The sequence below is a fragment of the Lygodium microphyllum genome, chromosome 17, assembly GCF_053477565.2.
Source record: "Lygodium microphyllum isolate KBCC chromosome 17, Lygodium_microphyllum_v1.1.10, whole genome shotgun sequence".
NCBI classification, from domain to species: Eukaryota; Viridiplantae; Streptophyta; class Polypodiopsida; order Schizaeales; family Lygodiaceae; genus Lygodium; species Lygodium microphyllum.
Window position 1 is genome coordinate 130,657,150 of NC_141151.1, and position 25,969 is coordinate 130,683,118.

A 25,969-nucleotide genomic window follows, 5' to 3' on the forward strand; every position below is an offset into this window, starting at 1 on the left:
ACCATTTGTGCTGCGGCTTCTTCGCAAGTTATGCTGAATGGTGGTGTTACCGAGCCATTTGTCCTTGCCCGCTTTGTGAGACAGGGTTGCCCTTTGAGTCCTCTCTTTTTTGCCCTTGCGGCTCATCCAGTTCTTTCGATGTTGTCTCATATGGCAGCTTCTACTCAGTTGGCTGGATTGTCTCTTCCTTTTGGACAGCACTTCATTAGTTAATCCTTGGCTGATGACAACTTTATGATTTTTTGTGCAAACAAGGATAATCTCCGCAAAGCATTAGATGTTTGGACTCTCTTTGGTCAGGCTTCTGGTCTTCGTATCAATGCTTTGAAATCAGCCATTCTCAGCTACATGGAGTCAGATTTGCAGTCATTGGACTGGTAGGGAATGGTTGTTCCCCGTGGTTTCATTGTCAGGCATCTTGGGTACCCTTTGGGTGTTGATGTTCGGCCAAAGCAACTACTAGAGTGAATTTCACTCAAACTGGCAGCTAAGTTTCTGTATTGGAAGTCACAGGCTTGGCCCTTCCATGTTCGCCTCAAAGTGGCTCATACAATTATGTTGCCAATGCTCACATCTTTGTTGCCATTGCTGCCTTGGACTACTACTACACTGAATGCTCTTACTCAGTATATTCATTTCATGTTATGGAAGGACTCCTTGCATGCAGGCATTTCATGGATTTCTTGGTCGCATGCATGTACCCCCAAATGCATGGGTGGTGGGGCTATTTTAGATGCCAAAACTCATATGCTGGCACTCCGTTGGTCTTTTTTTCGCGCCATGTGCTTGGATCATCACCCGTGGGTCTTTATAGCCCGTTATTTTCTTGAGGATCACGGACTTGTGCATGGTAATACCCAAATTTGGAGTTCTTGGTGGCATATTCTTAATGCAGACTCTCGGTTTTCTAGTCCTTCATCATCTCTGCTTGCTCATTTGGTATGTTCCTGGAAACTGGTTCTTGAGAAGGCTCAGTGGCATCCAGCGGAGGACCGCTTAGCTACTAACTCTTTTCAATTGGAATTGTTGGCAGCCTCGCGGTTGCTTTTTTGGGAAGGCAAACATGAGCTTAGACCAAAATTTAACCGCATGGCACGTTTGGGCTTGACTTCAGTTGCAGATGCCACCCTTGCCAGTGGCAATGTGTTGATACTTTTCGTATAGCCAGGAGGCTTTTCAGGATCCCTCGTGGATACTGGGATTTATGGGGACAGCTTTTGATGGTGCTCCAGAGCAGACAACCCTTTCCTGCCCTTGCTTCGATCATCCCTGGCAGGACTGGGCCCTTGCAGGCCAGCTGAATTTAGAAAAGGCTTCAGCTAACTAGGTGTATCATCTTCTGATTAAAGATCATCAATGGCTGGTTACTAAAGCTAATACTGTATGGGGATTGCGTAAATCTTTGTCATGGTGGAAGGTAACCGTGATGGAGGGCTGGTTGAACAAGACACCTTTCAAATGCAAGGTCTTTCTTTGGAGGGTGATGATTGGTGGTCTTCCTCTTGCTTCAGCCCTTTCCAAGTGTCGAATCTCCAACGGCAATTGTTTCTTTTGCACCACCAGTGTGGAATCGGCCTGTCATCGATTTATTTCTTGCCCTCTCGCTAAGAAAATTTGGTCACTCTTGTCAGCAGTTTGGTGAGCGGTGGTTGGTTTCTCGCTAAGCCCTTTTGATTGGGTTTTTGTGCGGCCCAAATACCCCATACCGGCACAGCCACATATGAAGATGTTGTTTCACTTTCTTAGATACTGGGGCTGTTGGCACAATTGGACCATTCGGAATGCTTTTCTTTTTTATTCGGCTTCTAATGTTCAGGGACATATTGCTAGGCTTAAAGGTCTCTTGCATTGGCAGATAGATCTCATTCGGCACTCTAACTTACTCCCTCAGGAGGACTTACTTCCTTGGCATATGGCAATTTCCTCTGCGTCTTTGCCATGACTTTTGTAACTCTTTTGTTGTTTAGTACTTTATAAATATAACATTCATTACGGAGAGAGAGAGAGAGAGAGAGAGAGAGAGAGAGAAGCTATTAAGAATTTACGTTAATGGATGCTTAAATTGCCAAATATATACATTGCACTCACTAATTAGTGGCAACTAGCTGCAAGCAAGAGTCAAGATTTACTACCACCTCCATAGTTACACCATTCTTTTTGTGAATCCATATGCACACTCTCATTATGGATAGCTGTAATGGAAATAAAATGGCTGCAAATGATGCCATAAAACTCGGAATTAAATCCTAGAAAGAAAAGCTGACAAACTGAAGCACATGATTGTGGCTAGAGCCTCTCCCATCCCCACTTTCCCTAAGCAACCAAAAAAAAAAAAATGAATCAAACAAAAGCTCACCTTGGAATTTTCATCTCTTTTTTTTTTTTTTTTTTTTTTAAATAATAAAAGAGAGACCATCCCAAAACGGGGAAGGATACAATGAGGTTGGCAGTGATGGCAGTGATGTTAGAATACACTATCTTGCATGTGAGGATACTATCAGGCTGGCAGTGATGGTGCTGATGCGGGCTGCAGCTAATGGTGATGACAGTGACAGCATGGGTGATGGAAGCTGTCAATAAACGCAGGGATAATGCAGGGAGATTGGCTTGCCTATGATCCCCTGTTTTAGAACCATTGAGCCAATTGTTCACACGAAGTCATAGAAGCTTGTTCTTTGAATTCATTGTCTCAGGTTTTAGTTTGGGACTGTACGAGAACCAAAGAAATTAGCCAATAATCTGATCTGAACTTAGAAGCCATCCTTCTTGTCAATAAGATCATACCTGTGCAATAGGTACCATAATACCTTTAAGAAACTTTATGGCAATTTCTTCATTTCTGATGCTTCATGTTATGCAAAGGTTGCAACATGTTGGTAACTTGAGGCAGTAAAAATAGTGCAGTTTGCCAGGCAGTGGGCAGCTCCCAAAGAGAAAGAGTTACTGTCTTTACACCTTTGTCCTTTTTGCTAATATCTAAGGTGAATTAACACACGCGGTTTGTATTAACCAAAGTAAGATCATATGAGCACAGAATCTTCATCAGCCTCAAATTATCGAGGGTAGTGATATAGGCTGTAAATAAAGAGTTCTCTCAATAGATAGCCATTGATGATGGTTAACTAAAGATCAGCTATATAATACCCCAAAATTGCCCATATGTTTGTAACACTCAGACACACAGAGTTGTCCACAAAATCAGCCACTTGAAAATCTTCACAAAACAGGTGGTAGTAGCACCCAAGAGAGCAATGAGAGGAAGATGAACACATCCATTGAATAATAATAGACAACCAACTTTTTGTTTTCTTAACATCCTTTTAAGTGAGATCATAAAGTAATATTTTTAAACAAGAGAATGTAGAGTTTTTACCCAAATTTGCAGGCTAATTAAAAATAACTAATTTTCATAAACCTAGGGAATTAGTCACACAATTCTGTCGTCACACACAGGTGCATTGCACCTACCCAACTGTGTCTTCTACATTCACTGTCATTCCACATGCACATACATGGACCATGTGCGTATTTGCTGGAATTTTTTACTGCCTCTCTTCCCCCACATGGCACATGCATGGAGGTTCTAAAAACAGGGCAGAGCTCATAAATTTTTTTTGGTGCCACTAGCTCTTTACAATAATCCTTTTTTTGCTAGCCAAGTGACAATATTTCAAAATATAAGAGCAGCGCTATACTTCACCTAGCTCTCTGTGGCTGAGGATAGTCATACCTATAAGGCATTAGAAACTTGGGACCTACACATGGTGCAAACATGTTATACGAATGCATCGAATAACTCAAGTTGTTTCTTAAGAGTGGCCAATTGTAACACTTACAACCATCATGATTAAGTGCCAAAGAAAAAATCAAGCAATTACACACAAGATAAAAGTGAAGTTCACAAAGCATATGAATGCAGGCTTGACAATGGCTCCATGGAGATTATGGTTCATGCTTCTAGTCAACGTTCCCATGGTCAAACTTTTCACAACACAGTCTAGTCATAGGTCACACATGAGCAGATGAATGGCACACATGCCATTAAATCTTCAGGGACTCATAAGATATGTCCCACATCACGTCATTCCATTTGTCAAGGGTACCACTTGGAAACCTCTTCTAAGACATCATGTGTGACATCATAGTGCATTGTGTCCTACATCATATCATATTTTGTGTGATCCCCCAGGATTCACTACTAATTATGAGAAGATGTTCCTTAGAGGCACAAAAAATATGAAAAACAATGCAACCATAAGCTCACAGTTCTCCTAGTATATAGTCTCAATATTCCAATTCATAGTAAGGTCAGGTTGTTTGGTTTATGTGCAACATGTACAACAAATCCTAATCCTCACACTTGTGTATATAGGGTTGCAGATTATTTTCTGATTACACTGTAAAAATAGGAGATAGCAACACTTGCTGCTGCAGTTTATGCTGCTATGCGGATTGCCAGCTTTGCCCAGAAGGCTTCTATGAGAAGGCTGATTCTGCAGTTTCATATTGATTTGTTCTGTGTTGGCTGATTGTCGCATCTGTTTGCATATCTTAATACTATCTAGGAAAGTCCAATCATGAGATTGTTTTCTAGTGAAGGTTTTTTATATATGAAAGTAGTCTGTGTAATTCACTTGGTGAGAGAGGACATCAAATTTTGGGAATGGCCTGATGAGTTGTTTCTGTATGCTTGCAGCCATGTAAAGGAGTGCTGCTGTTTGGTCCTCCAGGAACAGGAAAAACTCTTCTTGCAAAAGCTGTTGCAACTGAAGCTGGTGCTAACTTCATGAGCATTAATACATCAAATATAACCTCAAAGGCATGCAGATGAAAACTAGACTTTTATTTTTCTTCCATGCAAACTTGATTTGACAGACATTTTGTTGTGTTGCTAGAGTATAGTGGCCATAATGAAACTGAATGAGATGTTTGCAAATTACAGTGGTTTGGAGATGCAGAGAAACTGGCAAGGTCATTATTTACTCTTGCTAAGAAACTTGAACCGGCAATCATATTCATTGATGAGGTTTGTGGCCATTATGACCTCCTTCCATTCAGCTTTGTGCTGCAGTCATGAACTCAGTTTAGACATGAATTCTTAACAGGTTGATGGTATTCTTCGAGCTCGTGGTGATGCCTCTGAACATGAAGCATCTAGAAGAGTTCGGAATGAGCTAATGGCTGCTTGGGATGGCCTGCAGTCTAAGGAAAGTGAGAGGATTCTTGTCCTAGCTACCACAAACAGGCCATTTGATCTAGATGATGCTGTTATTCGTCGGCTGCCTCGGAGGTTAGTATGCCAACTGATGAGCTGGATAAGCTAGTAAAACTGGTCTTTATGCTTCCACATGATGCATTACCCCCAACTGTAGATTGTGATGTGGCGTGTAACGCTTGTTGGTCAAGGTAAATATGTACAATGCATTAGGTGCATCTTATCGATGTTTGGGTCTGGGTCAAGTGCTGGACGTATATCATGTATGTTGTCTATATATGAAAGAACAAAAGCTGGAGCAAATTGTCAATGCTGGTGAACTTTTCAAAAAGGGCAGAACTTGGAACATTATGTTGGTGTGGACTGTATTGAACCTTCAGTCCTCTTAGGCAATGTATATGATGCAACAATGTCCTGAGGTGAGCAGCTTCTTACCATATGCAGTGATGGCTTCATGCCAGTGGGTTAATTCACTAAATATGTGAATTCAATATGAAAATGAATATAGGTCAGTAGGTCCTAGGCTATCTGCTCAAGAGAGCTGTCTAGTTCAAGGCGCCATGTTTTATTCAACCCTGTCTAAGTACTGTGACATTTTCCAAAATAAACTAGTTCAGAAACAGGAGAGATGGAGGCCTTACTGAGGGTTTGTGACAGTTGGCATGCAGATTGAATAGTACATGAGGACTTTAGTAGGGTTTCCTGTGCAATGTGACATGGGGATTTGGAGTCATGCCAAAGAGACATAGCACACATCTATAGAAAAGACCCTCTGTTAGATTTGGACAGGGATCATCCATATTATTTGTGGGAGGTTGGAGAGACTACAGGGTTACTATCAATGTGCATGAGAAGGAGAGAGGTTTTTGTTAATGCAAGGGACCCCTTCACTTTCTTCCACTTAGAACCAGAATATTGTTACAGGTATAATAAACCTGTAGATTGGCTTTTCACACAGCCCTTGTGTTAGAGGATCTCTCATTATTTTATGATTTTTCATTGCTGTCCTCTATAGGGCTTGTATTGTATTTAACGTTGGTCACTTTTGACTGAGATGGGTATTAATAGAAATTTTCTCTTATTGTACAAAAGGGCACGTTTGCACAAAAATAAACTCTAATGGAAGCCACATGATTGTTCCTAACAAACTCTGAAGTTTGGTTCATCCATTGTCTCTTAGATGAAAGTTTGTTCCGTGATGGACAAATTTTTCGAACTTAATCTAGTGCACTGCTCTTGGGAGTCTACTGGACATTTGTTATGGGATGTTTGGTCACCAAACTCCCCTATCAACCATGGTAACCATTAAACATGTTTCACTAATGAAATATTTCAGTATCCAACATTTCACGTACCCATTTCACTTGAAGGGGAAAAAACAATTTCTGATATAAAACCTACCAATATATGTGTTTTAAATGCATTGTTGTATCGTTTCATGAGGTGTTTCACTTAGGACTTACCGAAATGTGAAAATTTCACGCTGAAACACAACATTTCAGGTGCAAAATTGTTCAGGGGTATACAGTTTCGTGGTTACAGTATGTTGTCCAACATTCAGGAAAAGATTCTAAGTTTTGGGATGTTCTTTGATATGGACCCTTTTGGTTTCTTTTTCAATTAGCCGATGAGGTGGTTTGTAATGCCAAACCATTGTGACTCTGAACAGAGAATCCCAAGTATGAAGAAAAGCATCACTCCTACCCATGTGCTCAGAATCATCTATAGTCTCTCCGACGTCCTGTGGAGACTGAATAATCTCCTTTCAACGGCTAGAGAGAGTCTGTGCAGTAGTTCTGTGCTCCAAATCTATGGCATGACTACATCTCACAGTCCAAATGACCCAAGCAATAATACCAGTCACCCCTTTTGTGACTGTGTGCAATAGTCTTTGTTTGATTGTTATAGAGTGATGTAAATGCGAGGAGATATAAAAGCCAAAGTGTAGTTACAATTGCAGGACGTGTGTAGCCCAGCTCTGCAAAAAAGGCAGTCTGTAATTCTTATAGAGTGCTCTTTTTGCCACTCTGTGCTTTAGCCTTTGTTTGATTGTTATAAAGTACTCTATAAATGCTCAACAGTACCTCAAGTAATAGAACAATGGCTTTTACCAGGAAATCATATGCACGTACTTGCAATTCTGGTTAATCTGGAAACTGTATAGGTGGGGTCTTACTTGGATGTAGTGGATCTATATGATTCAATCGAAAGAATGCTTCTCTCTTAGTTTTCCAATAACAGATGGTGAATGCCTATAGAGAGAGATTTTCTAGGATGTTTAGAAAATGGTGCTTAGAACCCTTACAAGAGGTGCTTGTTAATGCCACACAGCAGATGTTGAAATTCAGGCAGATGATGCATATGCAACATAATGCATATTATGTTTTAGTAGCCTCACTGTTTGGAGATTATTCACTTCTTATATGTACATGTAGGTTGATATGTGCTATTTGTATGTCAAATGATATTACTACATTCTTTTTTGTTGTATTGAAGAATATTCGTGGATCTCCCGGATGTGAAAAATCGTGAAAAGATACTGCAAGTTCTGTTATCTGATGAGGACCTGGGAGGGCAATTCAACTTTCAGGAGTTGGCGGTTCAGACAGAAGGCTTTTCAGGCAGTGATTTGAAAGTGAGATACTATACCTGCTCAGTAAAGTCTGAATAATTTAGTTTGTTTAATCTTCCATTATAATAACTTCATGTTTGCTCTTTTATTGCAGAATTTGTGTGTTGCTGCAGCTTATCGTCCAATACGGGAGTATTTGGAGGCAGAAAAACAGGTTCCTATCTTTCACATTTCTGAAGTGGAACTTAGGTTATAAGAGGCAAATAGAAAGCAGTCTTTAGCAAAGCCTGAGTGAATAACCAGTGGGGAGGTTTGTAGCATATCTGTCAAGTGTGAAAAGTATGATATGGTATGGTACAATAAAATAGGGTACTAAATGCTACACTATGATAATCATATGCTATTCTCTACAAACAAGTTAAAACCTTACTATTTTTGCTCATTTAGATCTTCCGCCCCAATCTGGTGGTGTATCTAACCATGCAACATCCCTAGGTGTCTCTAGAAGTGGATCTCTTCATACCCACTTCCTATGGTTCCATTGTAGCCTATGAAGAGGCCGCCTCCTATATTCTCAATACCTCCATTTGTTCATCATGCATGTCTTATGGTCTCATCATACATTTTCTCTCTAGTGGTAGCCACCATTGTAAGAAGGATGTCTCCTTTAATGAAGAGACGAATTCATGTCTGAGAAGTGTTTGTAGCACTCCACTCTAGGGACACCACCTTGCTAAGGCTCTATATCATGTCTCTAGCCCCTTTGATACCACCTAGCCTCCATCTTTGTCACTCATCCACTATAGGAGCTATGTGCAAAGAGAACCTCATTCAGATAAGTATGTCCTTTCTCCAATGGTGAAGCCTCTCTTTCTTGAGTAGCTGGTTCAAGAAAAGTGGCTGCCTCAACTTTTCTTCTTGATTGTCCACATCCGATGGACGAATTGACTCATCCGATCCATCTTTTCCAAAAAGATGTGCCCCACGGCATCTGATCCAAACTGTCTATTTGCATTAAAGTTCCTATTTGTGACTATTTGGGGTTACCGTTGGGATAGTTATAGGTGTTGTTTATGCTCCCTCTTCCACAACACATGTGCGCGTGCCCTTAGACTCTTCTTTTCTTTTTCATGAAGAAGTTTAAATCAATGTTTAGTGCCCCAATCTCTCTCTCTCTCTCTCTCTCTCTCTCTCTCTCTCTCTCTCTCGTAAAAGGTAATTGTATTAATTACGGAAAAAGGTACAAGTTTACATGAGTACAAGATACACGATGGCTCTAAGCCAACCTGTGTAAACTGTCAGTACAAAACCAGGAAAGAGTTACAAAAATCATGGCAAAGACATAGAGGAAATTGCCATATGCCAGGGAAGTAAGTCTTCCCGAGGGAGCAAGTCAGAGTGCCGAATGAGATCTATCTGCCAAAGCAAGAGGCCTTTAAGCCTCGCAATGTGACCCGCAACATTAGAGGCTGAATCAAAAAGAAAGGCATTCCAAGTGGTCCAATTGTGCCAGCATCCCCAGTATCTAAGAAAGTGGAACAAGATCTTCATATGCAACTAAGCCGGTGTGGGGTATTTTGGGCGTACAAATACCCAATCGAAAGGGCTTAGTGAGAAACCCACCATAGCTTGCCAAACCGTTGACAAAAGCGACCAGATCTTCTTTGCGAAAGGGCAAGAAATAAATCGATGGCGGGCCGATTCCACAGTAGTGGTGCAGAAGAAACAATTGCTGTTAGAGATTCGACACTTGGAAAGGGCCGAGGCAAGAGGAAGACCACCAATCATTACCCTCCAAAGAAAGACCTTGCATGTGAAAGGTGTCTTGTTCAACCAGCCCTCCATCACCGTTGCCTTCCACCATGACTGAGCTTTGCGCAACCCCCATACAGCATTAGCTTTGGTGACCAGCCATTGATGATCTTTAATCAGGAGATGGTACACCTGGTTAGCTGAGGCCTTTTCCAAATTCAACCGACCTGCAAGAACCTAGTCCTGCCAAGGGCGATCCACAGCAAGGGCAGGAAAGGGTTGCCTGCTCTAGAGCACTAACAAAAGGTGCTCCCACAAATCACGGTAGCCACGAGGGATTCTGAAAAGTCTCCTGGCCATACAAAACGATATGAAGACATTGCGACTGGCAAGGGTGGCATCTGCAACTAAGTCAAACCCAAACAGGACATGCGATTAAATTTTGGTCTGAGCTCATGGTTGCCGTCCCATGAAAGTAATCTCGAGGCTGCCAATAATTCTACTTGAAAAGAGTTAGTATGTAAGCGTTCCTCCGTTGGATGCCAACGCGCCTTCTGGAGAACCAATTGCCAGGAGCCAACCAAATGAACAAGCAGGGATGAGGAAGGACTCGAGAACCGAGAGTCTGCATTAAGAACATGCCACCAGGAGCTTCGAATTTGTGTATTACCATGCAAAAGCCCGCGGTCCTCAAGAAAATAACGGGCTATAACGGCCCACGGGTGATGCTCCACACACATGGCACGAAAAAGAGACCAACAAAGAGCCAGCATATGAGTTTCGGCATCCAAAATAGCCCCACCACCCAGGCGTTTGGGAGTACATGTATGTGACCACGAAATCCATGAAATATCTACATGCAGTGAATCCTTCTTCCATAACATGAAACAAATGGGCCGAGTGAGCGCATTCAAAGTAGTAGGAGTCCAAGGCAGCAATGGTAAGAAATAAGTGAGCATTGGCAGTATAATTGTCTGAGCCACTTTGAGGCGAACATGGAAGGGCCAAGCTTGCGACTTCCAATACAGAAACTTAGCTGCTAGTTTCTGTGAAATCCACTGTAGTAGTTGTTTTGGCCGAACATCAACACCCAATGGGTACCCAAGTTTCCTGACAATTGAACCACGGGAAACCACCTGTCCCTGCCAACCAAGGACTGTAAATCGGACTCCGTGCAACTGAGAATGGCTGATTTGAAAGCATTGATACAAAGACCAGAAGTATGGCCAAAGAGCTTCCAAACATCTAATGCCTTGCGAATATTTTCCTTGTCCGCTCGCAAAATCATAAAGCTGTCATCAGCCAAAGATTGACTAATGAAGTGCTGACCAAAAGAAAGAGACAATTTGGCCAACTGAGTAGAAGCTGCCATGGAAGCTAACATCGAAAGAACGGGATGAGTCGCCAGGGCAAAGAAGAGAGGACTCAATGGGCAACCCTGTCTCACAGAGCGTGCAAGGACAAAGGGCTCTGTAACACCACCATTTAGCATTATTCGCGAAGAAGCCGCAGCACTAATGGTGTAGATCAAGCGGGACATCCGAGTTCCAAAGCCCATAGTAGACATAAGTTCTGCAATGAAAGACCAGTCTAAAGAGTCAAAAGCCTTTTCCAGATCCAATTGAATCAAGACCACTTCCTGACTAGAGTGCCTTGCATAGTCAATAGCCATCTACACATTTAAGATATTATCCAGAATATTGCAACCCTTAATGAAACCATATTGAAGAGGATACACAATGGCCGGAAGATGCTTGTGGAGCCGATTCGCCAGCACTATGGAAAAGATTTTATACGTCGAACCCATTAAAGAAATTGGTCTCCAATGTTGCAACATCGATGGCGAAGGGACCTTTGGAAGCAGTTTGATAAGACCTTCTTTCCAGGAGGAAGGCATGGACCCTATTTCCCAAACCTGCTGAAACATAGCCGTCAATGGCTTCACCAGTTGGGTAGCCGAACTCTCAAAGAATTCATTGGTGAGACCATCCCAACCAGGACTTTTATCCTTAGGCAGGCATAACAAAACCTCCATAACCTCCTCCTCACAAATATCTGTCTCCAACGCAGTTTGCATATCAAGTGGAACTTGATGACGGACCAGATCATAGAAGACTGAATGTGCATGCGTAACCTGGTCAGAAGGGGACTGAGAAGAACCAAGAAGATCTAGAAAATAATTCTGGCACATATTGACAATAGTTTGAGGGTCAGTGACCATTCAACCTTCTGAATTCTGGAGTCTAGTCATATTTTCTCAAGCAGGAGAGGCATGCAGAGCGCAAAAGAACTTATGAGTTTGACAAGCACTATCTTGCAAATTCTCAATCAAATTTTGCAATTTGGCCTGCTGATAAGATTTTAATTGTAACTCTTTAATAAGATCGGCTAAGCGCATCGCCAGTGACAGTAGAAATTCATCATCTGGAGTGTCCACCAGCAGAGAACGAACCAAAGCCAGTAAGTCCTCCGCTGCGTGTCGGCGCCGCCGACAAAGCGAGGCATGGTGAATCCCATACCTGCCGAGCAACCCGCTGCACATTTGAGAGCAATTGTTCAAAGGAAGCAGGTGCCTCAGTGGCGAAGTCCAATAAAAATCTATCAATCAATTGCTGCATATAGCCCCGAAAGATTGAGTGCTTCAAATAAGACAAGTTGAAACGTAAAGGGAGTCTATCCAGCAATTGCTTAAAAGGTGCAATGGGTTGTACAAGCATCTCAAGCTGAAGAGGGAAATGATCCGACAAGGCATATTGCTGCAAGACTATCATTTCCAACATCTCAGGAAGAAAATCATCATCCTACATAATGTACATTCGGTCCAACCGCGACCATGTAGTTGCATACTGTGCCGAATGGAAAGTGAATCCTGTAGAAGAAGGGTGGAGCCAAGACCATAGATCTTGCTTAAGTACCGCAAGCGCAAACGCATTCCACACCCGACTTTCCGGCGCATCCATCACCGAATGTTCGGAAGTGGACTTTGAAGAATCCACACACATATTAAAATCCCCCATCAAAAAACCCTGTCTGCCAAGGGACAAGGAGGTGTTCAAGGAATGCCATAGATCCCGGCAGGATAAAGGGTCATTCGGAGCATAGAGGCCCAGCAATCATAAGATCTCTCCTTCAAATAAAACTTCAACTACCGCAAAGCGGCCATGGACATCATTTTTAATAAGAACAGGCTGATATTTCTCATGCACCATCATAAGCACACCAGAATAATGCCCTGCATGTGTCCTAGCATAAAACAAGCGAAATCCATGGCAATCCACAAAATTTCCTGCTTCACCATGACTCTTATGCTCAACCGCACACAAGACATCCCACTGATTCTCATGCAATACGGTCCACATGGCATGTTGCTTATGGCGAGAACAAATGCTGCGCACATTCCACGTGGCTATCTTCATGTGTATTCAAAAAGAAAATCAGGAGCGAGGCACCGCTTGTCTCGATTTAACCTTTTCTGCTTGAATGGCAAGGACACCCTCATCCAAAAAATCAACTAACACGGCAAAAGAGTTCTGACGGCCAGCTTTGGAGGTAGACGGAATATCCACTGTCTTGGGAATGGAACGGGGATAACGACGATCCCATGGTGTAATCACATTCCCTCTAGTATCGAACGCCAGCTTAGCGGGTGGGCGCTTGGGACCATCTGTATATGCTTTCTGAGTAGACTGATTACGTGGAGCGGAAGGAACCATAGTACGCACCGCGTGCTCTGAGGACAATATTTCTTTCCTGCGCATATAGGTGCGCATGGAATCTTGTGAGACATTAGGCCCAGTATCCGCCAGGCTAGCATCAAACTTTTTACCTTTTTTTGAACGAGCCTCTACCCAATCATTCCCATGGGAATCCAATCCCGAAACAGGTTGTTTACCTTTATCCAAAACTGTAGGTGGCTGGGTTGCATCCTGTGACTGAGCATCAAGCACCATGTCTTCCCTAGGTAGCACAACATGCTCCTCATCTGAAGACGGTTGCTTCTCTGGGCATTCGGCTATAAAATGCCCCAATTTTCCACACGAAAAGCAGTGACCTGCAAAGTTGCCCCATTTCAAACGAAAATGCAAAGGATGCATGCCAGAACAATTAATCCGAAGCCATGCAGGCCTTTTCCTAGCAGTGTCCCATAACATACACAAACGGTTACGATTCATGGCCCTTAGGCTCGGGGGGACCAAAACAATTCCCACAATGGCCATGGCATCCTTTAACAAAGGCCAATAGACAGCCGGGCAATTTTCCACTTCAACCCACACCGGGCATTCACGTTGAAGCAGGCGCGCTGAAAGTCTGCCATAGGGCGCCATGGCACAACATGGACCAAACGGCGATCAAAGAACAATGGCAATTTCGAGAGGAGATCAGCCCAATGCTTCTCCGATTTCAACAATACCTCATAGAAGCCTCAGGGCCCAACAAAAATCTCCTCCACACACTCCCCTTGTAGTAAATGGTGCAGCCACTAGCGAATATGGGAAAGCACTGGGATCCTGCCAGTGAAGAAGAGTATAACAGCACGGTCATAAAACACCGAAAAAGAGCGCAAGACATTTTTCGGGTCCACCATGGCTTCCTGAACATCATCAGATCCAGAGTCCAAAAAAGCTTCATGATTATGTTAGACATAATCGCCAAGCAGAGTGTTGGCAAACTCCAGCAAATGCTCCCAGTCAATATCCTGCGAATCCACAGAATCAGAGGCAACCTGCGCATAAGAGCGGTCCTGATGACCCATTGTCTCTTCCGGAGCATGCTTGGAGCGTTTGCCCATAGGCTGAAAGTCAGGAGCAGGAGACATCTCCTCTGTGCAAGGAACCATATCCTTTGGTTCCTCTGCATCAGAATCCGGACCAAGGGCTGCCACCGTTTGGTCGAGAAAAGCCATATCCAGACCAGCCATACTTCGCTCCTGTCTCTCGCTTTCGCTCTCTCTCTCTCTCTCTCTCTCTCTCTGGTCCCAGTCCCACAGGAGCACAGGGGGCGCAGGGCAGTAGGCAGGAAGCGCTGAGCACAAACGATTAGGGTTGGGCACTTTCTCTGCCTCACGTATGGTCCGTCTGCGGCGGATGACCCCTGCTTGCAATAGGGGCGGAAAATAGGGTGCGCAGGATAGCGAGGCAGGCACAGGTGAGGCGTCAACACGGCTGCCTCAGCCCTGCACGCTGACGCAGGGCAAGCGATGCAGGCGTTCAGTCTTCAGGCGTCGACAGGGCAGTTTAACAGGGCGCTGCACGTTGACGCAGAGCCAGCGACCCCAGGCGGATCAGGCGGGCAGTCGTGAGGCGAGCACAGGCGGATCAGGCGAGCACAGGCGGATCAAGCGGGCAATCATCAAGCGTCGACGGTGCAGTCTGACAGGGCGCACAGGTCTAGGCGACGGCAGGGGCAGTGATCCACAGGTCAAACAAGCGGCAGTAGGGGTAGGCGCACAGGCGACGACATGGCGGCACGCTTCTCCGTCGTTCCTCTCTCTCTCTCTCTCTCTCTCTCTCTCTCTCTCTCTCTCATATACAAAGAGAGAGCACCAAAGGAGATGGGGCTGCGCTAGACATCACAGGAGAGCCAAGTGTGTAGATTATGGTGACCACCTCCTAGCCTTGGGAGGCACACATGGATTAGCCATCCTTAATGGTTTGGATCAAACACTCTCACATGCTTTCCACATAAGCATGTACCCAAATGTACAAGAGGAGGCATGTTTGGAGGATCTATACAACCACTCAGAGTGAGCATGGTGGACTATCTATTAGGCCCTTAGCAGTGGCAACTGACCACACCTATCTATAGTTTACCATCACTCGCAAGTTGCAGCCACAAGGTGATCCCCCCAATGAACAACTATCTGAGATTCCCTAGATACGACTTCACTAGATTGACAGTGAGTACCTATCAAATCATCTCTACTGAAGCTTGCAAGAGATGGATCCCCACATACCCCTAGAGGAGTCTACAGCATAGCTTGCGAGCACTAGGAGAGCTATTGGAGATCACTAGTACCATTGGAGTGGAACCAAGATGCCCACTTCCACCTACTCTATTCAGCGTTTATATTGATGAGATATTAAATAACATTGATGGACTTAGAGGGGAAGGAGCTGGCCGAGGATGCATTATGTAGATGACCTCGTCCTCATCTCCAGCACATCGAAGGGATTGCAGTTCTACCTAGATGCACTACAAGCCTTTTCTCAAAACAAAAATCTCACAATGAACCTTGGGAAAACCAAGGTAATGATGTTTAATACTTCCTCTCAATGGATTCAGCGATAAGTACCCCCTTTCACATATGGAGAAGAGACAGTGGAGGTGGTCTAGAGATATGTTTATTTGGGGATTATATTTTCAGGGCCAAGATTTCATTTGAGGGTAGGAGAGGATAGACTAACACAAGACTATGCAGCCCTAGGATTGATGGAGAGCCAGTGCACACGCATACTATTTCAAGAGCCTCAGACGAAGCCCTAGCTCTTCGAAACCTTGGTCACACCAGCACTTCTATATGGGGTCTCCATATGGAGATTGAGCCTCTACCACACAAGGAGAGCCATGTAAGATCAGCCGCTATTCATGGGAGAGGGAATATATGGGGGATGGGACCAGATGGAGAGACCCCTAATAGTGATGATTTCATGGATGATCCGGAGTAAGCCCTGTGTAACATGGAATTATCAGAGTAGAGATGTGAACACCACCCATAGTGGCAGAGGCCCCTTTTTCAAACAATGACCTTCTTGTATCGGCTCTGGGACTTGCCGTAATAGAGTTACTCTCTGTTCTCACTAGAGTTGTCTAGACAGCTAGCATTAAAGGGGGATAGTAAGTGCTTGTATGCTTGAACAAAGGCATGGTTATGGCTACATAGATTGCACATGGATCACCTCCCACCACTACAATACAGCTTGGATTTCCCTCACCTGGAGCTCAGCCAAGAGAAGCTGAACTACATCATCAAGATGGACGTTATTGAGATACACACAGCCGAGACATGGGTGACACCTACTAAGGATCTAGTGACAAAGATGGCTTTCTATCGGAATCATCTTCTACACATATCCCCCGATGACTTTGGTATTCACCCGAGATACATAGATGCACTCTTGTCTTATGGTGTACAATGTGCCATTGGAGAGCTCCGTACATCTTCACACCAGGTATGGATCAAGGTAGGTACATACGGTGTAGACTCCCTCCTTGTGGAGGAGAAGATTTCCCAACTTACTCAGCTCAAGCCAAAGACAGGAGTATTATTTATGAAAATATCGAGTGTATTATGAGATCAAAGAGTGTTTCCATTGCTTGTTTAGAGAGGGATTTGGGCCACTATCCAACATGATGGATTTCCCGGATTAGAGATGTCTCAGGATCTTCTTACGTGATCAGAAAACGCAAGGAAGAGATGTGCTGCCAAGTGTTGGAAGATGACACTTGGGTCAAGGGAAAAAGATGGATGCCCACCACGAACCACAAAATATCCGCCTAAAGGGGTGTGAGAGTAGTGAAGAGGTAGGAGAGAGAATGCCAGAGTGATTGAAGAAGAGGGGTGAAGAATGAGTGAAGTGAGGTTGAGAATGAATGAAGTGATGTCTATTTATAGGCATAAGCTATCTAGGGTAGTGCACCACTGAGTGGGCACCCACTAAAAAAGTGACTAGAATGTGGACACTAGCCCTTTTTGGGATTGTTGGTGCGAAACCCAAAATGAAGTGTATAAACTGAAGAAGTGGTTTCTCAACACCCTTGTATCCATCATTTCCAAGATGATCAAATGTAAGGCCTTGGAATCACATGAGTTCATTAGAGCTGAGCTAGCAGCTACACTAGTTGTAGTAGAGGTCCTCACACGATCAGTCATATATGTACATAGATTATGGGATCTACCTAGACATAGATATGCATGGTCAGCTCTTGAGTCCTCTCAAAAGCTTGCTGAGGGTGACACTTCATTTTGGTATGTACAAATGTCAGCTTGGTTTGAGTTACATGGCTTTAGCATGGATAGTCTATCCCCCTTCCAATACTCCCTTGATGCACCATCTCTTACCTTGAGCCACTTAGGGATTGGCAGGATTATCATGATGAATCTTACCCAACTAGATGTGAGGGGGACATGGTTGGCACTAGAACAAGAGCTAGGGACAAAGATGACTTTCTATAGAGAGCACCTTTTGCAAACCACAAATGATGGATTTATTATTTGCCCAAGATCTATGAATGCCCACCTCTCACATGAGATTAGATGTGCTATTAGGCAGTTGAGTACTTCTTCTCACCAATTAGAGATTGAGACTGGCAGATATAGGTCCATACCACCAGAAAAGTGCATATGCCAAATATGTGAGCTGGGGCCAAAGACAAAGGAGCGCTATATTTGTCCATGCCCAATATACTATGAGATCTGAGGTCGCTTCCACTTCTCTTTAGAGACAAATTCGGACCACTATCTAGAGTCATGGATTACATAGACCAGCAATGCCTTGGTCTCTTCCTCTTGGAGATACGCCAGCTTTGAGACTCGCTTCTCAAGAGTACATTAGCTTCAAGACAGCGAGGCCCCACTCAAAGATAGCTTACAGATTTCTTCACAGGAGAGACCTAGGAGGTTTCAACGCAGCTACAACCGCAAGCTTCTATGCATACATGAGGGGTATTGATTGATCGAACCATCCAGCTTGCTGATCCAAACATTTGAGACCCCGATACCAGCCTCGACAACACTTCCACAGGCAAATAGACGAGATTATTGCCCGTGCTAGAGCAAGGCCTTGTATGTCCCCATGAGATCATATCAGTTGGAACTCTTTACTTGTTAGCTAGAGCTCTCTTTACTTATAGCCCTTAGTCTACTTGTACTATTTATTACATTCTCATTTATTGTTTCTCCCCCCCCCCCCCACAGACAATTGTAGCGTCACACAAATGATTGTAACTCATGGTCTCAGGTCATTTTGGCCTTTTGCAAACGTTAATATATCATTCATTTCATCTCTCTCTCTTTTCATTTCGTAAATCATTTCATCTCTCTCTCTCTCTCTCTCTCTCTCTCGTAAAAGGTAATTGTATTAATTACGAAAAAAGTACAAGTTTACTTGATTACAAGATACATGATGACACTAAGCCATCATGTGAAAAGGTTCCAATACTAAGAGTTACAAAGTCATGGCAAAGACGCAGAGGAAATTGCCATATGCCAGGGACGTAAGTCTTCCCGAGAGAGTATGTCAGAATGTTGAAGAAGATCTATCTGCCAATACAAGAGACCCTTAAGCCTAGCAATATGCCGCTGAACATTACAGGCGGAATCAAAAAGAAAAGCGTTCTGAATGGTCCAGTTATGCCAACAGCCCCAATATCGAAGAAAGTGAAACACGAGCTTCATATGTGGCTGTGCCGGTGTTGGGTATTTGGGCTGCACAAAGACCCAATCAAAGGGCCTTAGCGAGAAACCAACCACCGCTCGCCAAACGGCTGACAAGAACGACCAGATTTTCTTAGCGATGGGGCAAGAAATAAATCGGTGACTGGCGGATTCCACACTAGTGGTGCAAAAGAAACAGTTGCCGCTGGAGATTCATCTCTTGGAAAGAGCTGAAGCAACCGGAAGACCCCCAATCATCACCCTCCAAAGAAAGACCTTATATTTGAAGGGTGTCTTGTTCAACCACCCCTCCATCACAGTTGCCCTCCACCATGACCGAGATTTACGCAATCCCCATAGAGCATTAGCTTTAGTAACCAGCCATTGATGATCTTTAATGAGAAGATGATAGACCTGGTTAGCGGAAGCTTTGCCTAAACTCAGTCGGCCTTCAAAGTCCCAATCCTGCCAGGGACGATCCAAAGCAAGGGCAGGAAAGGGTTGTCTGCTCTGGAGCACCATCAAAAGCTGTTTCCATAAATGCCTGTATCCACGAGGGATCTTGAAAATCCTCCTGGCTGTACGAAACGATATTAACACATTGCAACTGGCAAGGGTGGCATCCGCGACTGAAGTTAAGCCCCAAACGTGCCATACGGTTGAATTGTGGCCGAAGCTCTTGTTTACCTTCCCATGAAAGTAACCTCGAGACTGCCAGCAATTCCAATTGAAAAGAATTAGCAGCTAAGTGATCCTCCGCCGGATGCCACTGAGCCTTCCAGAGGACCAGTTTCCAGGAACATACCAAATGGGCAAGCAGTGATGAAGAAAAACTGGAGAACCGAGAATCGGCATTAAGAACATGCCACCAAGAACTCCGGATTTGGGTATTACCATGCCGAAGCTCATGCTCCTCAAGGAAATAACGGGCTATGACGACCCACGGATGATGATCCGAGCACATGGCGTGGAAAAGAGACCAACGAAGTGCCAACATGTGAGTTTGGGCATCCAAAATAGCTCCTCCGCCCATGCATTTGGGGGTGCACGCATGCGACCAAGAAATCCAAGAAATTCTTGCATGCAAGGAATCCTTCTTCCATAGCATGAAACGAATAGACTGAGTCAGAGTATTCAGAGTAGTAGTAGTCCAGGGCAACAAGGGCAAGAAATATGTACGCATTGGCAATATAATTGTCTGGGCTACTTTAAGGCGAACATGGAAGGGCCAGGCCTGAGACTTCCAATACAGAAACTTAGCCACCAGTTTCTGAGAAATCCACTGTAGAAGCTGCTTTGGGGGAACATTAACACCCAAGGGGTACCCAAGATGCCTGACAATGGAGCCACGAGGCACAACCATACCCTGCCAGTTCAATGACTTCAAATCCAACTCCGTGCAGCTGAGAATGGCTGATTTCAACGCATTGATGCGAAGACCGGAAGCCTGACCAAAGAGAGCCCAAACATCCAATGCTTTGTGAAGGTTATCCTTGTCCGCATGCAGAATCATAAAGCTGTCATCAGCCAAGGATTGACTAATGAAGTGTTGTCCAGAAGGAAGCGACAATCCAGCATCGAAAGAACTGGATGAGTCACAAGGGCAAAGAAGAGAGGACTCAAGGGGCACCCCTGTCTGACAGAGTGGGCAAGGACAAATGGCTCGGTAATGCCTCCATTCAGCATGACTCGCGAAGACGCCGCTGCACTGATGATGTAGATCAGACGAGACATCCGAGCACCAAAGCCCATAGCAGACATAAGCTCTGCAACAAAAGACCAGTCCAGATAGTCAAAAGCCTTTTCCAGGTCCAATTGAATCAGTACGACCTCCTAATTAGAATGCCTTGCATAATCAATCGCCAGTTGCGCATTTAATACATTGTGCAGAATGTTTCGGCCCTTAATGAAACCATATTGAAGAGGATGCACAATGGCAGGGAGATGCTTGTGGAGCCGATTCGCCATTACTTTGGAAAAGATTTTATACATAGAACCCATCAAAGAAATTGGGCACCAATGTTTCAACATAGATGGCGAAGGAACCTTTGGAAGCAATTTAATAAGACCTTCTTTCCATGAGGAAGGCATGATCCCCGTTTCCCACACCTGCTGAAACAAAGCCATCAATGGTTTCGCCAGTTGGGTAGCAAAAACCTCAAAGAACTCATTGGTGAGACTATCCCAGCCAGGACTTTTATCCTTGGGCAAGTGTAACAAAACATCCATAACCTCCGCCTCACAAATATCTGACTCCATAGTAGCTTGCATGTCCTGCGAAACCTGATTGCGGACCAGGTCATAAAAAACGGAACGGCCCTGAGTAGTTTGGGCTGAAGGTGGAGAAGTGGAACCAAGAAGGTCGAGAAAATAATTCCTACACATATACACAATAGTCTACGGATCAAGGACCAGGTGGCCTTTTGCATCCAGGAGTCTAGTCATATTCTCTCGAGCAGGAGAGGCATGGAGAGCTCGAAAGAACTTATGAGTCTGACACGCATTATCTTGCAAAGTCTCCGTCAGATGTTGCAATTTGGCCTGCTGATACGATTTCAACTGAAACTCTTTAATAAGATCAGCCACACGCATTGCCAATGCTAGTAGAAATGCATCATCTGGAGTGTCCACCAGCAAAGAACGGACCAAAGCCAGCAGGTCCTCCGCTGCTTGCCGACGCTGCCGACAAAGAGAGGCATGATGGATCCCATACTGCCGAGCAACCCGCTGCACATTACAGAGCAATCGTTCAAACGAAGCAGTGCCCTGAGAGGAGAAGTCCAATAAGAATCTATCAATCAATTGCTGCATTTAGCCCTGAAAGATTGCATGCTTCAAATAAGAGGAGTTAAAACGCAAAGGAAGTCTCTCCAGAAATTGCTTAAAAGGTGCAATGGATTGTGCAAGTAGCTCAAGCTACAAAGGGAAATGGTCCGACAAGGCATATTGCTGCAACACTTTCATTTCGAGCATCTCAGGAAGAAAATCATCATTCTGCATGATGTATATGCGATCCAGCCGCGACCATGTTGTTGCATACTGAGCGGAATGGAAAGTAAACCCTGTAGAAGACGGGTGCAGCCAGGACCAAAGATCTTGCTTAAGAACAGCAAAAGCCAACTCTTGCCACATACGACTTTCCGGCGCGTCCATTACCGAATGCTCCGATGTGGACTGCAAAGAATCAACACACATATTGAAATCCCCCATCAAGAAGCCCCGTCTGCCAAGTGACAAGGAAGTCTGCAAAGTATGCCAAAGCTCCCGGCGAGATAAAGGATCATTCGGAGCATAGAGGCCAAGTAACCATAAGATCTCTCCTTCGAATAAAATTTCAATCACCACAAAGCGGCCATGTACATCATTTTTAATAAGAAGAGGCTGATATTTTTCATGTACAATCATGAGCACACCAGAATAATGCATGGCCTGTGTCCCTGCATAGAACAAACGAAAGCCATGGCAATCCACAACTTTTCCGGCTTCACCGTGACTCTTGTGTTCAACAGCACACAAGACATCCCACTGATTCTCATGCAATACAGTCCACATGGCATGTTGCTTGTGGCGAGAACAAATTCCTCGCACATTCCACGTGGCTATTTTCATGTGTATTCAAAAGAAAATCAGGTACGAGGCACAGCTTGCCTCGATTTGACCTTTTCTGCGAGAATGTCCAGGACTCCCTCATCCAAGAAATCAGCCAACACGGCAAAAGAGTTCTGAGGACCAGATTTGGAGGTAGTCGGCATATCTGCTGGCTTGGGGATGGAACGGGGATAACGACGATCCCACAGGGTAATGACGTTGCCTCTGGTATCAAAAGCCAGCTTAGCAAGTGGACCCTTTGGACGATCCGAATACACTCTCCTAGTGGGCTGAGGACGGGGGGCAGAGGAAACCATAGCAGGAGCAGAGTGCTCTGAAGGCAACATTTCTTTCCTACGCATATAAGTACGCATGGAATCTTGTGATGCAGAAGGCACAAAATTCTCCATGCTAGCAACCACCTTGGTGCCTTTTTTTGCGCGTACTTCAACCCAGTCTATGCCACGGGAATCCAAACCCGAAACCTGTTGTTTACCTTTATCCAGAACTTTAGGTGGGTGAATAGCATCCTGCAACGGAGCATCACACACCATATCTTCCATGGGCAGCGCAACATGCCCAGCATCTGAAGTGTGTTGCTACTCTGGGCATTCGGCCATGAAATGCCCCAATTTTCCACAGGAAAAGCAATGTCCTACAAAATTGCCCCATTTCAAACGAAAGTGTAAAGAATGCATGCCAAAGCAATTGAGATGTAACGACGCAGGCCTTTTCCTAGTAGTGTCCCATAACATACACAACCGGTTACGATTCACGGCCCTTAGACTTGGAGGGACCAGAACAGTGCCCACAGCGGCCATGGTGTCCTTCAACAGTGGCCAATAGACAGCCGGACAATTTTCCACTTCAACCCACACAGGGCATTCACGTTGCAGCAGGCGCTGAAAATTTGCCATTGGGCGCCATGGTACAACATGAACCAAACGGCGATCAAAAAACAAAGGCAGTTTAGACAGGAGAGCAGCACGGTGCGTCTCAGATTTCAACAGCACCTCAAAAAAACCTCGGGGCCCAACAAAAATCTCTTCAACACATTCCCCTTGTAGCAGACTGTGCAGCCACTGGCGAATACGGGAAAGTTGGGGGATTCTACCAGTGAAGAAGAGTATCACAGCGCGATCATAAAATACTGAAAAGGAGCGCAAGACAGATTTCGAGTCCACAGTGGCTTCCAGAATATCGTCTGGTGCAGAGTCAGAAAAGACTTCTTGATTATGTTGAACATAATCGCCAAGCAGAGTGTTGGCAAACTCCAGCAAATGCTCCCAGTCAACATCCTGAGAGTCCGCAGAATTCGAAGCAACCTGAGCATAGGAACGATCCTGATGATCCATTGTCTCTTCCGAAGTATGCTTGGTGCGTTTGCCTGCAGGCTGAAGGTCAGGACCAGGGGGCATCTCTTCAGTGCACGGAACCATATCCTCGGGTTCCTCGGTATCAGAGTCCGAACCAAGTGCTGCCAGCGTTTAGTCTATAAAATCCAGATCCAGACCGGCCATATTGTATCACTGCGTATGCCGGTCAGAGGCCGAGTGAAGATCTCACAGGAGGCAAGAATGCGCATGCCGCTCTCCCTCTTTCTTAAGCAAAACGGACCCGGCACTAGACTGATGAAGGGGCTTGGGAAGCGCGTGCGCAGAAACAGACGGCCGCTGTGCAAAGAAGGCACATCCACAGGCAAAGAAGGGCTCGTTCCCTTTGCTGGCTTATGCTGTCGCTCGCTCTATGTGGCAACCTGGGTATGACGGGCTGCTTCCCCTTGGTGGCAAAATGGGCAAATCAGGGCGGGCAGTTGTGCAGGACTGAAGGTGCACCAGACGAGGATGATCAATAGGGCGACAGGCCAGCATGATGGTCCCCAGGCGCAAGAAGGACCAAGGCGACAGAACATATGCTCTCTCTCTTTCTCTCTCTCTCTCTCTCTCACGCGGGCGGGTCTAAGTGCGAGCTGGTCCGACGGCAGTGTCTGATAATGGGCAGGTCTGATGACAACTGACGAGGGCCGACGACGGTCTGACGATGGGCGCAGGGCTGACGACGACGCACGACTGGCGCACGTCAGATGACGACGGGCACAGGTCTGACAAGGGGCGCAGGGCTAACGAGGACGGGTGACGGGGGCGCAGGTCTGGTGACAGGCGAAGACGAGCAGGCGTGGCATATGTCTGATGACGAGCGAAGACGAGCAGGCGTGACGGCGGGCAGGTCAGGCGTGACGGCCAAAGACAGGCAGCATGACGGCGAGCGCAGGTCAGACGACCGACGGCCGAACGACACGTGCAGGTGGCAACATCGCCATCACCTCTCTCTCTCTCTCTCTCTCTCTCTCTCTCTCTCTCTCTCTCTCTCTCTCTTTTTCGTAAAAGGTAATTGTATTAATTACGAAAAAAGTACAAGATTACATGATGACATGATTACAATAGACACGAGGGCCCTAGCCCAACGTGTGGGAAATCCGCGTACTAATGTACTACAAAGGTTACACCAATCATGGCAACGACCCAGAGGCTATTGCCATATGCCAGGGATGCAAATCCTCCCAAGGGAGCAAGTCGGAATGTCAAATGAGATCTAGCTGCCAATGCAAAAGCCCTTTAAGCCTGGCAATATGTCTCGGTACATTAGAGGCCGAATCAAAAAGAAAAGCATTGCGCGTGGTCCAAATGTGCCAGCACCCCCAGTATCTGAAAAAGGGAAATAAAATCTTCATATGTAATTGTGGCGGCGTGGGGTACTTTGGGCGCACAAAAACCCAATCGAAAGGAGTCAGTGAGGACCCCACCACCGCTTGCCAGATTTGCGACAAGAGAAACCAGATATTCTTGGCGAGCGGGCAAGAGAGAAAACGATGTCTGGCCGATTCCACGGTAGTGGTACAGAAGAAACAGTTGCCATTCGAGATTTGACGCTTGGAAAGGGCCGAGGCAAGAGGAAGACCACCAATCATTACCCGCCAAAGGAAGACCTTGCATTTGAAAGGTGCCTTATTCAGCCAGCCTTCCATCAAGGTTGCCTGCCACCATGTCCGCGATTTCCGCAGTCCCCAAACAGTATTAGCTTTCACACCCAGCCAGTGGTGATCTCGAATGAGAAGATGATACACCTGATTGGTAGAGGCCTTTTCCAGACTCAACCTGCCTGCAAGATCCCAGTCCTACCAAGGACGATCCACAGCCAGGGCAGGAAAGGGTTGCCGACCGTGAAGCTCCAATAAAAGCTTGTCCCATAGACCACGGTATCCGTGCGGGATCCTGAACAGTCTCCGAGCAGTCCGAAACGATGCAAGGACGTTGCGAGTGGCAAGGGTAGCATCCGCAATCGACGTCAGACCTAAACGGGCCATGCAGTTAAATCTCGGTCTTCTGAGCTGATGTTTGTCTTCCCACGAGAGTAATCTGGAAACTGCCAGCAATTCCAGCTGAAAGGAGTTAGACTGCACACGGTCCCC

General features: G+C 45.3%; 1 protein-coding gene across 3 annotated transcripts in view; it reads left to right on the forward strand.

Moving 5' to 3' along the window:
- The window catches only part of LOC148022348 (uncharacterized), a 256,949-nt gene that overhangs the window by 173,714 nt on the left and 57,266 nt on the right, over positions 1-25,969 (forward strand). For all 3 annotated transcript variants that reach the window (XM_087697971.1, XM_087697969.1, XM_087697970.1), the window contains exons 18-22: positions 4,697-4,819; positions 4,943-5,026; positions 5,106-5,290; positions 7,712-7,850; positions 7,942-8,001. In XM_087697971.1, coding sequence (XP_087554097.1) covers positions 4,697-4,819; positions 4,943-5,026; positions 5,106-5,290; positions 7,712-7,850; positions 7,942-8,001 — 591 coding nt within the window. The remainder of the gene's footprint in view (positions 1-4,696; positions 4,820-4,942; positions 5,027-5,105; positions 5,291-7,711; positions 7,851-7,941; positions 8,002-25,969) is intronic.